Source organism: Scatophagus argus, chromosome 3, assembly GCF_020382885.2.
Source record: "Scatophagus argus isolate fScaArg1 chromosome 3, fScaArg1.pri, whole genome shotgun sequence".
NCBI lineage: Eukaryota > Metazoa > Chordata > Actinopteri > Scatophagidae > Scatophagus > Scatophagus argus.
The window spans coordinates 10,089,588-10,105,830 of NC_058495.1; the positions used below are offsets into that span (position 1 = coordinate 10,089,588).

At 39.5% G+C, this 16,243-nt stretch overlaps 1 protein-coding gene across 2 annotated transcripts in view; it reads left to right on the plus strand.

Annotated features, from left to right (window-relative positions):
* The window catches only part of syn2b (synapsin IIb), a 71,578-nt gene extending 56,026 nt beyond the window's left edge, over positions 1-15,552 (plus strand). For both annotated transcript variants that reach the window (XM_046383316.1, XM_046383315.1), the window contains 8 exons: positions 639-701; positions 2,177-2,319; positions 3,603-3,677; positions 4,945-5,047; positions 8,762-8,938; positions 9,068-9,134; positions 11,843-12,650; positions 13,452-15,552. In XM_046383316.1, the coding sequence (XP_046239272.1) occupies positions 639-701; positions 2,177-2,319; positions 3,603-3,677; positions 4,945-5,047; positions 8,762-8,938; positions 9,068-9,134; positions 11,843-12,650; positions 13,452-13,605 (1,590 nt within the window). In that variant the 3' untranslated portion in view covers positions 13,606-15,552. The remainder of the gene's footprint in view (positions 1-638; positions 702-2,176; positions 2,320-3,602; positions 3,678-4,944; positions 5,048-8,761; positions 8,939-9,067; positions 9,135-11,842; positions 12,651-13,451) is intronic.
* The last annotated feature ends 691 nt before the right edge of the window (positions 15,553-16,243 follow it).

Sequence of the window (16,243 nt, forward strand, 5' to 3'; positions counted from 1 at the left end):
TGTATGGTGGGGCAAGGGGCAGGTTCCTTTAAAAATAGTAAAAACGATAGTGTGGGTCAGTACATCTGTGCAGAAACAACACTTAAGACTGAAAGAAAACTTTTAAAGAATATATATACTGTATATAAAAGAACATATGAAAGAATGTAGAACACAGAGTTGCAAACTTATTTTATTTGCACAAATAATTGTGTATATTTGTTATCATATGTATTTGTGAGGCTATCTAAACTAAAATTATTATTAACCTTATACTTGTTGGGTGTCCATATCTGCTGAATGTGTAAATATGGACATTAACAGCATTTTCATAAAGGGATCATATGTATGTTTTGTTTACACCAAGTATTGTATTGCCCCAAGTGCCTAAACTGCAAGGAATGCAGGTTTAAACCTTCTGTTCAATAACAACAGTAAAAATGTTGATGATCAGGTAAAATCTGGCTGATACTATCACTTCAGTGCAGTTGCCTGCTCTCAGATATATACAACTGGTTTCACTGTGAGATGCAACTCAAAGAATTAAAGTCACTCCAAATGAAGATCATTTTTTTCAGTGCTCGTTTTTGATATAATAGCTGTCATCATTCTGTACCGTTTGTCATTATTCACACTGTAATTATTCTATTACTTTCCAGATTACAACACCCAGTTTCCCTGTAGTGGTGAAGATTGGACATGCACACTCTGGAATGGGAAAGGTAATGTTGCTGCTGTCCTGTTTTTGGGTGCTGGAAGAAAATAAAATCATTCATTCATTTTACAGTCACTAACTTGCTAGCACACAAAAGATTTGGCATCCAGAAATCAGCTAACATTCAAGCAGTAATCACGATCAAATGGTACAGGCATCAAACTGTTACGTTCTGTTTGCATGGAAGACTCTTAGCACATTGAGAAAATAGCTGCCTGTTGGACTAAAGCCCACCCATTAGACTCTTGCATCACTTCACAAATTGCCATTGCGAGGTGCATTAAAATCCCTCCGTGTGAGATGGTCGAGTGGTTTATACAAAGTAACACTACATCTGGAACCATATTGTACTGAGTAATGTTTTCTCACACATACACTACTCTGTAGAAGTAGTACTCTGCAGAACATCCTTTTATGCTCTCCCTTAGTGTTCCCTTGCTCCTCTAATTGACTGGCAGCTGTGTTAATATTTTCTGGGAGAAATCAGTTGAAGTTTATCCTCTTTCTCTCACTCCTCATTGATCCACCACACATCACTCCCCTGAACTACTCAATTTAATATTGTGTTATTGCCCTGTCTCTGTGTGTAACCAGGCCTCTTATCAGCCTATACCTTTTCACCTTCCTTTATCCTATCATCTCATTTCCGCTTTTGTAGAAGTCCAATGTTTTGTCTATTTCAGTGCCGTTCCCTCTGACAGGAATGTTTTGAGTCTGATTTATAATACAGGGGGTGAGCACAAGAACAATAGTTTCTATTTTAGACCATGTCACTAGTAGGACAGTGACAGTGATCACATCATCATTTTATAGCCATACTCCAAAATTGGATCTGAATGCATTGCTCAAGAACAGCATCTTATATGTTTCTGTTTTTCAGACTATTATTGACCCTTTGCATGCTTGAGCAAATAGTTTGACATCTGAGTAGTATGCTTATTTGTGTATCGAGATTTAGACGAGAACACTGACCCCTCTCTGATATCTGTACACTTAATATGTGGCTGGATCCAGCAGGAGATAAGCTTAGTTTGACATACAGTAAAGACTGGAGACGCAGGGAGAAAAAATGGCCTGGCTCTGTCCCAGGGTGATGAAAATCATTTGGTTTGCATTTCAGTCTTGGTACAGATTAAAGAAACAAAAAAATGGTGTGTTTATTTGTGAACTTTAAAGATGTTGGTAAGGAGTTTTTCTTACCTTTGGAGCCAAGCGAGCTGTTTATCCCTCCTTCTGGTCATTTTGCTAAACTAACTGTAACTCATGCTTAAAGACACAGTATGTAACTTTTATGTTCGACAGCTCTAGCTAGAGTTATTTCTTGTTAAGTCTTCAACACACGACACAGACTATTCAACAATTTTATATTTTTCATGACCAAAATAATAACATTAACATAAAAAAAATCACTATGTGGGGATAAAGGTATGCAGCCCACTCTTACTTTAAATAAACATAAATACATGTATTATTTCTCTGCAGGTCAAAGTGGACAATATGAGTGACTTCCAGGACATTGCAAGTGTGGTGGCCATCACTCAGACCTACTGCACCACAGAGCCATTCATAGACGCCAAGTATGACATCAGAGTCCAGAAAATTGGTGCAGACTACAAAGCGTACATGTGTGTATTGCTCCTTTCCTCTTAAAATTCTATATTGTGTGTGTTCATGTGTTTACACTACCCTATGTGCATTTTGTATTTGTAACAGAAGGGAGGAAACAGTAATATACATGCTTTAATAGAGCATCAAAATAACAGCAGATAAAATCTTCTTTTAAATGCTGGTGTTTTTTCACTCCCACATACCAGGGGTTTTTAGCAAGCCTGCACTTATATAATATATAATAGGTCATATATTAAAATCCGATTATTTGCAAAACAGATTTTTGCAAGGCGTCGCACCCCTTTATGATTTTTCTTGCCATGGCCACAACAGCTAAAGCGCAAAATTTTCCATGAATGTGTCAGGCTTGTGAGATCTTATGGCTTCTTAAGTTGGAAATTTGGCCATGAAAATTATTTTCATCTTTAAAGCAGTAAGTCTGAGGTATCTGAGGTAACTGTAGGGTTCCCATATCATTCCTCACTTGTCTTGGGACCGCTAAATGAATGGCATCCTGACAGCTGTCTGTTCAGACCATCCGAGCTTGCTTTGTCACGCTCCAGTTATGCTTTTAAATTTTCTGACTCATAAATGACTCAGAAGAAATTTGTCATCATCAGCAGCCTCAGGTACATCTTCATTTCCATAGCTGCCATTCACCAATATCAAAGAAAATTCTACTCTGTGCCAAACCCTAACACCCATATGCTGCACCCCCATGTTACTGTGGCAGTACACTAATATAAATCATGGTTTCCATTATTCTGTATTTATCCATAGCAACAGTGGGACAACAGGAAAACACAACAAACACACGAATTACCCACATCAAGCAAACCTTAAAAAAGGATGTAATACTCTTACATACAGTATTTCTGGTGTCTTTTGCAGCCCAAAAAACTTTTTAGAGAAACACGTCAGGAAACAATGTTTTTCATCACATTTGACACACAGAACAGATCATTGTGTGCACGTGTTTAATTGAATGAAATGAATGAATAAGCCATGGTGGTATAGTATCAGTCTTCTGGTCTTTGTCCTTAATGCTAGTTGTTTCATGTAAACCTATGAAAAACAAGCTCTTGGTAACTGGCCAGTTTACCAGGATGCTAATCAGACTGATAACATGCAGCTTTGCATGTTTCCTTCATACACTGACTTTTTCTCTAAAGCTAGCACTGAAACCCCACTCTTCCTGCTACACAGCTGTGTAAAGCTCTTTTGTCCGTATTTATCATGTCTACTAAGAAAAGGTTGGTGTCTGTAATAATCTAACACACAATTTCTTCTTCTTTTCCAGGCGAACATCCATCTCTGGTAATTGGAAGAGCAATACTGGATCTGCCATGTTGGAACAAGTAGCCATGACTGACAAGTAGGCACTGTTTCTGCATTAGTGATGCTCAGGCTGCCTGATGTCACACATGTCGCTCTTGTGCTATGTCAGTGTTAGCTGCAATGTACCCTCACACATGGGTAAACACACAGATGTTTGGAAATCACTTGTTATTCTTGGTACACATATACACATATATTTTCCGTATGTATGTCTTGCGATAACAAAAGGCTTTCCTTAAATTTTCTTGTTTCCTCATTGATTTTTCCTGGTCAGGGCTAAAACCTGTACAATACGCCTCTTTAAATGCATGTATTTTCAGGTGTAACAGCAAGAAAAGTGCAGGTGTATTGATAATAATTATAATGGAGGCTGGTTCACTGGTATGGCTTCCAGAGATGCCAAAATGGAAGATACCTTGAATTACAACAAAATCTTTTCTGCTATAATAAGTCAAAACATAAGCTGTGAAATTGGTCAGATATCACAAACTTGAGTGGTGTTGTGTGTAGTGTTGTTACCACACCAGTGGCTGTGTGGAGTACCACTGAAATATGCAAAAAAATCTATGCATAAATCCTAACCCGAAGGAAAACAGTTGTGATCATTTTCCCTATAAATACAGTGTCAGATTCATCAAACAATTTTAGCTTAATTTGCTGAACTTTCCAAACCTTAAACCTTCCACCACTGCAAAATGAGGTATTTGGCACTTTCCCCTCTCACAATCATTCATTAATGTAACCTTTACCCCATTATGCAAAATGAACAGCATTGAAGTCAGAAAATGCTTTTAAAAATCTGTGTAGCTGGTACCATAGAAATATTGAGCCCAAATGTGAGCTAAGAATAGTTTGGTGAATCTTCTTCATACTGCAGATAAGTTGGATACCTTGGCTACAGTTACATGATCCTTTTGGTCAATCTGTATTGTACTATATTCAGTTTCAGCGAGTCAGTGGAGCTCTTTAAAGATGCCAGTGCATGGTCTCCAGCCAACCCAGCCAAGGTCTAGAGAGGTTTACACCCAGGATGAATGCCCTGTGGAGCAACATTTGCACAGACTTACTGTGCTTATAAATCAATATTATTTCTTTACTAAACTAAGCCAGATTATGTAAGACAGGAAAAGTTCACATTCCCAGTTGTAAAAAAAAGTCAATACCTGCACTTCTTCTTGACCCATCACAAGTGCCAATCCAGTTATTACACGTAGCCAATGTGATTTTTTTTGTTTGTTTGATTGTTTTCTGTAAGACGATTTTGACCTGTCATGTAGTCCTAATTGCTGTTCCCTCTGTGACAGGTATAAGCTGTGGGTTGATACCTGTGCAGAGATTTTCGGAGGGTTGGATATCTGTGCGGTCAAAGCCATCTGCGGCAAGGATGGTAATGACTACATTACTGAGGTGAGAAAAATGTATAAAGAGGGGAGGGAGGGAGAGATGATGATGGGGGTTTAGATCAGCCAAACAGCTGACAAGGCACAAAATCAATTCAAACGAGCAAACAGTTTACAGCTGGACATTTTCCCTGCATCACTGTGTTTATTTACTCCTCTTTTGTTTGGAATCTTTCAGCATGTTGACATCAGCCCGAGGGAGCTAAGTTTCATAAGAGTGCTAATAAGGTCTTGGAGTCTTAAATTTAGCATATCTGGCCTAATTTGCACTGCTGGGGCCATAGATTGTCTGTTTGAGAATAAAGTAATTTAATGTAACCTGAATACAGATTATGAGCATGATAACATCTGGTGATATCTCGATTGTTTTTTTCTCTATATCTATCTCAGTATTTGAGGGCAGCACGGTGTGGTTGGCACGCTGGTGCAGTGGTTAGCACTGTTACCTCACAGCAAGAGGGTTCCAGGTTCAAATCCCTGACTTTGCATGTTCTCCTTGTGCCTGCGGATACTCTGGTTTTCTCCCACAGTCTCAACATTAGGTTAATTTGCTACTCTACATTGCGTCTAGGTGTGCATATGTGGTTGCCTGTCTTTGTGTATCGCCCCTGTGATTGACTGGCAACCAGTCCAGGGTGTACCCTGACTCTTGCCTGTAGTCAGCTGGGATAGGCTCCCTGACAGATAAGTGGTATAGAAAATGAATGCATGGATGTGCCTGTTTTTCTCAACAAACTGCTCTGTCAGATCAATTTCTGCTATACTATTCCCATTCTTGTCTGTCACTCTGTTTCTTTCCAGTAATTTTTCGGCCTGTTGGTTTCATGTTTCCTAGTAGTCTTGAAGTCATGACCAACAGTTGTGAATAACACAGCAGACAGTTCTGGCTTTAGGCAACTAAAAGTAGGGCCCAAATGCAGTCTGTGACACAGCTGGTACAATTAAATCTGACAGGCAGGTCATGGGCCATGGACAACCAATCTCATTGCCCAAGGCTGCAACATGGAGCTGATGCATAGTGATGGTAGCCGGGGTGAGATCAGTGAAGACTTTACAGGTGAGCAGGATTATGGGCGCTTGAGATATCAGGCTTTTGTGAGACAGTTTCAGGCTCTGGCAGAAGGACATGCACAAGTGCAAATGTTTGTTCTGTTATTACAGAACATGCAAAAAGAAGGATGGAACAACTAGTAATGATAAGGCGACATCCAAGAATACTAAAGATTACTATGTGCAGGACAAATTGCCTTCTCCATTCTCTCTTTCCAATCTGTAGGATACAACAAACCCACTGATGCTGTAACATTTCTTACTTCAGGTCAAGGAAAATATGCTATTTTAGATTTTCAGGTTCCAGATTAATTTAATTTTGGTCAAAATGCTGTAAACTGTTCAAAATTGAGAGGACGAACCAGAACTAAACCAGAAACCCTTTCTATGAATACCACATCTTTAGCACGTATAGTATTATGGGGGCATTCTCATAATACTATCATAAGACTGACAAGACTGATTTAAAAATGTGGGTGTCTCAGTCAAATATCCTCTGTAAATGATTACAGTGTGCATGTGAAGGAGGTTGTAATGGGTGGAACTGTTACAGTAGTTGCAAACAGTTGTTTATAGCTTGTTAGATCACAGTCACTGATGACACAGTAAATTCTTTCAAAAAGATGGAAATGCACAACATGAAACACACATGAAACATTATAATGAAACACTTATTAGGACAGATGAATCCATATGTATTTTACGTTATTTAACGCATACAATGATAGTTTAAGACACTGCATGGACTGTTATAGCATACGATGAGTCCTTACTACAGTTGATTGTTAAGGTGTGTATGGGTGAGTATTGGCAGTCATAATGTATTATAATCTTCATTAGTCAATCTCTCGTTTATAATTCATGAAATCACATCTATAATGTTTTATGATTCTTGAAAGGATTGTGTGTGCCTATGAATGTAGTGAAGTCTAATAAAGCGTTATGAATGCATTATAATACACTGTCAATGCCCCATGATACAATTTAGGTGTTATCTTAAAGAAAGAACATGTTGGTGGAAAAGGGGTAATAGAAGCTCAGGTTCAGATAGAGTCAAACAAAGAAAAAAGTTCAGGATCAGACAGAGACAGACAGGTTCAGGCAAAGAGACAGGTTCATGGTCAGACACAGAGGGCAACAGACAAAAAGGTAACAAAGACCCTGATAGGGAAAATTTGATTCTTGAAGGAGAGTGGATTCCTGACTGACTGGATGACAGTGGGGTCTCAGGGGTGCTGGGCCATGGAATGACTTTAGAATAACCACTAGGAATCAGTGGAAATACACTGTCACCCAGGGACTCTGAGTCAATTTAAACTTCAAAATATGAAAGTCCTGCAAATGATCCTAGCAGGGACATAGGCTTCCGGAAGAGCAGTCAGAGAGCTACCCAAAGGGGACAAAGTCACGGGACAAGAGAGCTGTGAAGTAGCTAGTAGGTTAACCTGCAAAGAAGTAGTAGGCTAGATAAAAGTGTAGCCCTGGAAGCATCTGAACAATAGTGATATGGCCACAGGACTGAGACGTTGAGATTTCTGCCAACTCGGGCAGCAGCTTAACAAGCCGACATTTGTAGAACACAATCTGGAGTGCTATAGAGAGAGCTGCTTCTCTCTGGATGGCAGTAGGTACAGATACACTCAGTGGGGTAGGTCAACTCAGACTCGCATCCACAGTAAAAGCTGGGTCAGCCATCTCAGTTTTTGTCAAAATACTGGAAACTAGCAATGAGTAGCTGGACCAAAATGTGAACATATGATTAAGACAGTTTGCTACATTTAAAACTCAGTAAACAAGTTTGCAGTTGGTCATGGGCTGGCAGTCAAAACAGGCAAACAAATTTAAGGCTGGACAGCAGGTATTAAGACTGGTAGAAGTTTCAAACATGCAGATAACAACTAGCAGGCAACAATGACTCAAAAGCTATGGCACCACAGATGAACTGGCGTGAAAACAGTTGAAAAGCAGTGAAGTGAGGTTTATATACAGGAAACAGGTAAGTCAGGCTGCTTAGGAAATCAGATGACTGGCACGAGATGGAAACTCACAGAGTGACATGGCATGGCAAAGTTTGGATAATTATGATTATAAAGCCCAGTGAGAGGAGGAGGAGGAGGAGAGGAAGATGATACAGGAGCCACAATGACTCCGACACCCAGTCACTGTGGCCTAAGCAATGTTTCTAAACATCCCACCACCATTTTTCAAATAGCCTGACTGTCGAAATGAAATAATCAGTAGTTTGGTGGAAGGTAGATTAGATACTGAAATAGGAAAGATGTGAAAAACATGTTTCCCTATGAGTCATCTCTGCTGGAAGTGTTTTGGTTTCTATAATGCTACAGTAAAATTGCTGGGTGGATATCCATTTATATAGATGTTGACCGCTCCTTAAAATGATAAAGCCTTTGGGTTACTGAAAAGGAAGATGATTCCCACATTTTACTCAGAAACAGCCTCTACTTTCTGTGTGCATGTTGTGTTGACAGTTTTGTTGCTTTGTTCTTTTTAACTATGCTTGAGAAGAAGAAGAAGAAGTTACAGTTGCACCAGAGAGCTCTTACCACTCATGAAGTATTATCCACTTTGGCATTTAACCTCCTGACTTCATTTTCCAGTGTGGGTCAACAACATTTCAATTAAGTAACCAGTCTGTGCCCTCTTTGTCCAGGTCGTAGGTTCATCTATGCAGTTGATTGGTGATCACCAGGCAGAGGATCGCCAGCTCATCTCAGAGGTGGTGCTGGCTAAAATGAACCAAGCACTGGTTGCCAGGTCTTCTAGCGCTTCCCGCTCACCTACACGCTCCCCTCAAGGCCAGAAGCCAACTACTGTGCAGCCCCAACAGGTAGAGCTCATGTGAAAGGAAACCCAAATTCCACCTCAAAATGTGTGCAGCTGTAATGGATGACCTGAAATTAATAGCTACAATTACACATGTTCAAACACCATTTTCTTCAATTCCCCCCCTCCCCAGAGTGCTGCCGTTAAGGAAGGAGTGGCAGATCCAAACAGGACCCCAGGACAGCGTCCTCAGCCTCAAGGTTCTTTGAATACTGTTCTCCATTGTAATACAAGTGGTGGCACTGCAGGGCCAAAGCATGCCTAGTAAAAACTTTCTCAGTCTGTTGTTGGACATTTCACTCTTCGATATGAAATGAAGTATCCACCACATAAAAAACATAAAGCACTGCCATCAGAGAAATAATAATAATAACATGTTAATCGGTGAACTTTAGATGCTAGTAAGTGGATCTTGTTGCCTTTAACAATGCCAGGCTAGTTGTTTCAAATCTTTGTGCTAAGTTAAGTTAACCGTCTGCTGTGCTCTAGCTTCATATTTATCTTATTTACACAAAATAAATTATCTCGTCTAATTCTTGGCGAAGAAATGAATGTATTCTTTTAAGAGTAAGAGCAGTGTGAATTTGATCTGTATTCTCATCTCGTTTCCTCTAAGATAACTCTGTCATCATCATAGCCTTAAACTAAGACACTGGCATCATGGTTTCAGTGGAGTGTTTACAGGTGCTGTTTGTTTAGGATGTGGCCTTGTCACTGCTGACCTTGTGACTTTTATCATTTGAATTAACATTTACCCAGCCTGTTGAGTTCAGCTGCAGCCACTGTGACTGTGTGAGTGTGTTGTTGTTTGTGCTGATGTGTTTATGCTCAATATGGCCACTAAATGCAGAGGTAAATCACCTTATAAAATGGTTTGATTAACAAATTCCATTATCATTGGACTTATATTGTGTCTGTGTCCGTGTTTGTATATTTGTCCATAATCTTGAATTCCTTTTTTGTCATTTTACATGGATGTGCCAGAACTCTGCTTCATGTTCAACATATTTCTTCTAGTTGTTTTGTGAATACCAGCCTTTAATGTTTTGCAGAAAATGTCAGTTATATGTGCTGATGGTGTTGAGATGTAAAGATGTGCAAATCGGTTTGCAGTTTAATTCATTCAAATCTCATATTAAGGACTTTGTCTTTCAAAGACAATAATCTAACACATCCAAATGGCTGGATGATGTTTATTTTTATGCATTCTTAAATAGGAAGTCAGATCTCAAATTAAATGTGCTGCTCATGATCACTGTGTAAGTGCTGGTCAGCTCAGTTGTGTTTCTGTCATACTGATTATTGCTTGGCTTTTGAATCCTTCTTACAATCTTTAAATCCTGCACATTGTGACTGTGCAAATCAGTTTACGGTAAACAAACAGATTTCTTCTTTTTGCAAGCAACAAAGTCCCCTTTGCAAGACTTGAGTGTTTTGTGAATAACTGCTTGGTGTTGTCTGAGGTTGTAAATTAACCTTCACTGTTCTGTGTTATGAGACTTGAGACAAGACAAAGTGACTTTATACAGTACGCGGTGTATATTTTTCTTTGCATTTATAAAACCTGGTTACATAATTAATGAAAACATTAAAAAAGCATCTTTTTTCTTTCTATGCATGACCATTGGTAATTCGCTTGGAATACTGAACCACTTTATTTTACAATATTTGATCTCCATACACCATCTGGCTGTAAATATTTGTCTCAGTCTTTCCTGAATGATATTAAAAAAACTTTATTTTAGCATAAACACAGGTCAGAGGCTTTCCCAGTCTGTTGACTTGCATCACTGAACCAATTGAAAATCAATAATAGCAGTCAACAAATATAATGCATAATTGTGACGTATATACAAGCAAATATGATTAAAAAGAATGAATAATTCAGGGTTGGTATCCAAGCAAATTTTTAGTATCACCCTTTACAAATCATGTTTGTACAAATGGTATTTTCTTTGATTTTTATGTGCCGTGAGTCCCAAGCAACCATTGGGATGCTTTATGCAAACTCTGATAAAAAGTAAGACTCATAACCATTAAGCTGCCTTACAGTAACATTTGGGATGAATTTTCATGAAGGTTTTGTAGTGATCACATCATTTGATCAAGTATGATAATGTTTATAATATCATTAAAAATATAGTTAGAAAGACAAATAGCACACATTTATTGACATACTAAGCTGTCGTCAAAGAAACCTTTTCAAAGAGGCTTTAACACATAGTTTACTTAACTGTTATCCTGCATCCTGGAAAGTGAATTATCAGCCACTGGAAACTCATCCCTGCCAAGTCAGTTCCTTCTCAGCATGTGTAATCACTTGCTTTGTTGTGTTGCATGATGGGTTGCTTTGCTGCTTTGCTTTGAGTCGTTTGATACCGGCTTTCACTTTTTGGTTGTATCATTGTTTCTTTTGTTATTTACATTTTTCACTCTTTTGTTTTTCTTGTTGTCTCTTTTTTAACCACACTTCCTTCCTCCTGACATGAGTGCACAAAAGCAACTAACACTTAGCATGACAGGCTCATTGCCGCAACTTCTCTTAACTGTTGATCTGCCGCCCCCTGCTGGTCATTGCAGCCCAAACATTCAACTCTGCTCCAGTCACTTGTCAGATGAGTTGGTTAAGATATCTATGAATGTGAGAGGTTGTTATATGAATGGGAAAGGCATGTCTAGACTCAAGCTCATTATCTGTATCATGTTTTGCTTTGGTCTTTGGTGAGTGTGAAAGGCAGGCACCTGGTTTTCTAACTGCTGCACTAAACAGGTGCTAGATCTAAGAACTGATTATGCTTTTTATTCATTTCCTTTACTACTCCTTTTGCTTGTTTTCTTGTTTTGCCTTCATGTGTTACATAGCCATGGAACTATAATTTGATATAATTGTCCTATCTCCATCATGTAGGTGCACCAGTGAAATCTCAGAGTGTTGAGCCATCATCAGAGTCAACTAAGAGAGCTTCTGAACCAGTGCCAAAGCCCAGCCAGTCCCAGAAAAATGTTCCAGGTCCAGCTCAGAAGCCAAGTGCAGTCCAGAGGGCCGCCTCAGTCACAAAGCCTCCAGTGCCGAGGCCTCCTCCAATGACAAGAGCCCCATCTGTCACAAAGTCAGCCCAAGGTTCTGCTTCCAGCCCAGCTTCAGCCAAAGCATCACCATCATCCCCAGCTAAAGTAGCAGGGGCTGCAGCAGCTCCAGGTTCTCCCCCCACCAAGGCAGCAGCAGCAGCAGCAGCAGCAGCCAGCCCAGCTTCAGCTCCAGCCCCGGCTCAAGTCCCAGCCTCTCTGCCAGCTTCAGTTCCTACCACAGAGCAGCCCAAGCCCCAGCCTCAGGGCTCTCCATCCGCAGCTCCTGGGAAACCAAAGGAGCTGCCCCCCAAGCCCACACCACCTGCAAAACCCATCCCTCCTGTACGCAGGAATTCAAAGCCACAGCTCCAGCCAAAGCCTCAAACCGCACCTAAACCCCAGCCTGCCACCCAAGCCCCAGCATCCACTGAGGCCTCTGATACTGCCCTAGCACAGGTTCAGTCCCCAGCCAAAGCCAGTCAGTCCCCGCCTAAAGTCCAGTCTCCAGCTAAGGCTCAGCTCCAGGCCAAACCAGCCTCTCCTTCCCCAAATCCTGAGCCTGTCCCAGCTGAAGCACCCCCCGCTGAGGCCCAGGCCCCTGTGGAAGAACAGCCAGCATCCCAGCAAAAGACCCATCCTCTGCTGAAGTAAGAGTCATATTATCAACACACTGTTGATAATGCAAAGACATGCATTTCAGTGGGCAAGACTTTGTGTAGAGGATACAAAATCAAATCTATAGATAACTGAGTTCCATTCGCTATATAATATTCAAACCTAAAATTATCAACAGAATTTTTGTTTTATTAATTATAGTCTGTCAGTAAAACTGGTAACCTGTCAGTTAGGGTAATACTTTATTAAGCATCCCTATTTAGCATTTATAAGCAGTATAAAACCATTTAATATGTGCTATATAACACACTATACTGTAGTGTTATTGTGTTATTGTAATAAGCGGATATATGGGGTCTTTAAGTGTTTTTGGTATATTTGTCACCAGCTTTAAATCCTGTGAAGCAACAATACACTAACTGGATACTAACCGGACAGAGTATGAAGAAATAATAAACGACAATATAACAGTATTGGAATTATATAAAATATGTCTTCATAGGGAGTTACATCTGTTGAAAATACTGTATGTTAATAAATGCTAAAAAATTCCCTTTATTGTTATGTGAAGAAAAATTATATGTTCATAAACTGCTTATATGCCAAAGATCAGGTACAAATACTGTGTTTGTGACTTTTTGGCACTCTCACACATTTCCCTGTTTGTCTTCCTTCCTCATTTTGCCCTCTTACTTACTATGTTAACACTCACATAATCCTGTTCTCCCCTCCTTCTTGTCTTCTTGCATTCCTCCCTTCCTTCCCTCCCTCCCTCCCTCCCTCTACACTCCTTTATTCTCCTCCCTCTCTAATTCCTCATCTTTCCCTCCCAGTAAGTCCCAGTCCCTGACCAATGCCTTCAACGCTTTCAGCGACTCCTCTTTCTTCCGCGGGGTCTCAAGCTCCGGAGGTGACGGCCAAGATGAGGCGAAGGCTGAGACCATTCGCAACCTCCGAAAGTCCTTTGCCAGCCTTTTTTCTGACTAGACACAGCTGAGCTGTAGTGAACCCCCTATTGATTCCACCCCCGCCCCCTCGCCCCTCAATTTTACTGTTGGCCAGTGATGACTTGATTGACATTAAATGTGAACCAATCTGAGATTAAATTTTGTGTGTTAACTGTAGTGTATTCCCTGTCCCAGTCCTTCCTGCCCTTCCTTTTCAGCTTCTCTGTGTGAGTAACAGTGAGGTCTGCTGGGTAGGATATTCAGTGAATGATGGTGTACCAGAATAATTGGACTGAAGGAGTTACGTCATTGAGAAGAGAATAAAATAATAAAATGTTTATTTTTTTCCCAGAGCACCATTTAAGAATCACATTATGAGATAGTATAATATTCAAGACTATAGATGTAATATACATTCAGTATATTTATATATAAATATATATACATATTTATACAGTATATAAATATAAGTATATATCTATAAGGGAGATAAGCCAATAATACTAAAAAACAGCTGTTTTCAGTTGGCTTTTGTCAGTGACATAACTCTTTCATTCAGTGGCTGGATTCATATACATTTAAAAAAATGATATTTGACATTTGATTGTTTCCCCTTCAGTGAATCAATTTTGGTCTGTAAAAGAAAGTATGTGAGAAAAAAAAAAAGATTTAATCATTCGTTCTTGTGTAAATCCAGCTGTCGTGTCCCTAATCGTTGGCTACTGACTACTGGGCTCATTATTGCTGCCCCTTTTTTGTCTACAAGCCTTGAAGTTCATTGTCGTGTGAGGGAGTTGGAAATATGTGTACTGGTATTTTCATATGTGTTAAGTTGTTATGCATGGCTCCTCCAAGTGGCTCAGTGTGACTTTTGGAGCATAAGGGCGCTCCATCAGTGTTGAATTTTCCCTCTGTTCGCCTCTCTCTCTCCTCTCTCTCCCCCCCCCCCCTCTCTCTCTCTCTCTTTAGATGTTGTAGCCTTATTGTGAACATGTTTTCAATTCACAGCAACATTTGTTAGCTGTGCAGGCATGCGTCAATTACAATTTGAAATTCATTCATTTACTTCAAGTGTTTGAAGATGTAAACCATTGCGGGGTAAGACTGATTGTAGCTGTTGTAGTTTTGGGAGCACTGGGATTGGGCCTGCGGCACCTGTCTGAATAACTCAGTCCTTAAAAGGTAACTCAGTGGATTTCAAAAAGTGAAAAAACTCATGTCTGTAGCTGTGACTGGTGATCTCTTGTTTCACCTCTGTGTAGATCTATCAACAGTATTGTAATTTGTTGATTATTCTCATGAAAAGACATTGAGACAGTAGTGCAATAACACCTCGACATGACTGTTGAGCGCTGTCACCCTATTATAAATATAAATATGATCATACGTACAGGACCTGTGTATCTACTAAATACCTTCTTACATTCCCTTTAAGGTTCATTTCTGTGACAACCTTCCAGGTTGTTTTTATTCTGTAGTCAGAAGCTGGGTTGATATGACAAATTAAAGTGCTGGTTTTTCTGATTCATCGTGCTGGACTCAGTTTAATGCAATGTGGAATGAACCCAGTTTTTTGACTCGTCATTTTCAGTTAAGTTTCTGCATTTCAAGTTCATATAAGTAAGAAAATAAAATAAAAAATAAAAATAACCCCTTAAGAACTGCATATCAACCTGTCTGCCTATCCATTCCCAGTACTATGTTGCAAGTAAAATATGACATATTGCATTTGTATGTTTGTACGTGTCATCTCAGGAGTTTATTTTTTGTAATATATTGATCAATTTATTTATTTTTTGAGGCTCCATATTTATGGTACAGTAATATTGTTTGTTTTGTATTGTGTTTTTATTTGTAACGCAATACTGCTTTGCATGATCTGGTGATTGATAATGTTTTTTTGTTTGGTTGTTTTTTTCTGTACAGACAAAAGTTAATAAAGATGTGATTCCATCATTTCACTGATTCACTGTAAGTACGTTTCGCACTGGCGGCTGTGCTTTTTGTTTGAGGGACAACGTTTTCTTTTGAAGCTCTGAAGCTTTCTGTGGATCTGGAGTAGTCCTGTCAAACATAACCCTGCTGATGTCAACAGGGGTAGGTTTAAGGACAATACTTACTTACTTACCATACAGGGTAGAGCTAATAAAAAGATTATATTGATGCAATTCAAGTCTATATCTTTGTAATCAAAACATGAAACATAAAATCAAACACAATTCACATAAAGGACTGTTTCATTTCGTATTTCCTTATCGATACTGAGGGTCTAAGGACAGAGGGTGTCATATACTGTACAGATTGTGACACTCTTGGAGACAAACTTGTATCATTTGAAAACTGTCCCACCATCAGCCCTAACCATGTTAAAAACTGCATTCATGGCTGAAAAACATGAAGTGGGCTCTCAACGAAGTCATTACATTTGACAACAAAAGTATGGTTTAATGCTTCATTGAAAGTTCACAGTGTACGGTCAACAGCATCTCTGTTTGTTCTGTGCTCTTGCTCAAGGACACATGAGTGGTGCAGGTGGACAATCCCTGAGCGAGACCTTGAAGACATTTCCTCCAGCTGAAAAACGGTCTATGCAATTACAAAGGTATCCAGGCTGTTGTAATGACAGAGACTGGTGACCTAGTCACCACGTTACATGTATATTTCATCAATATTACAGA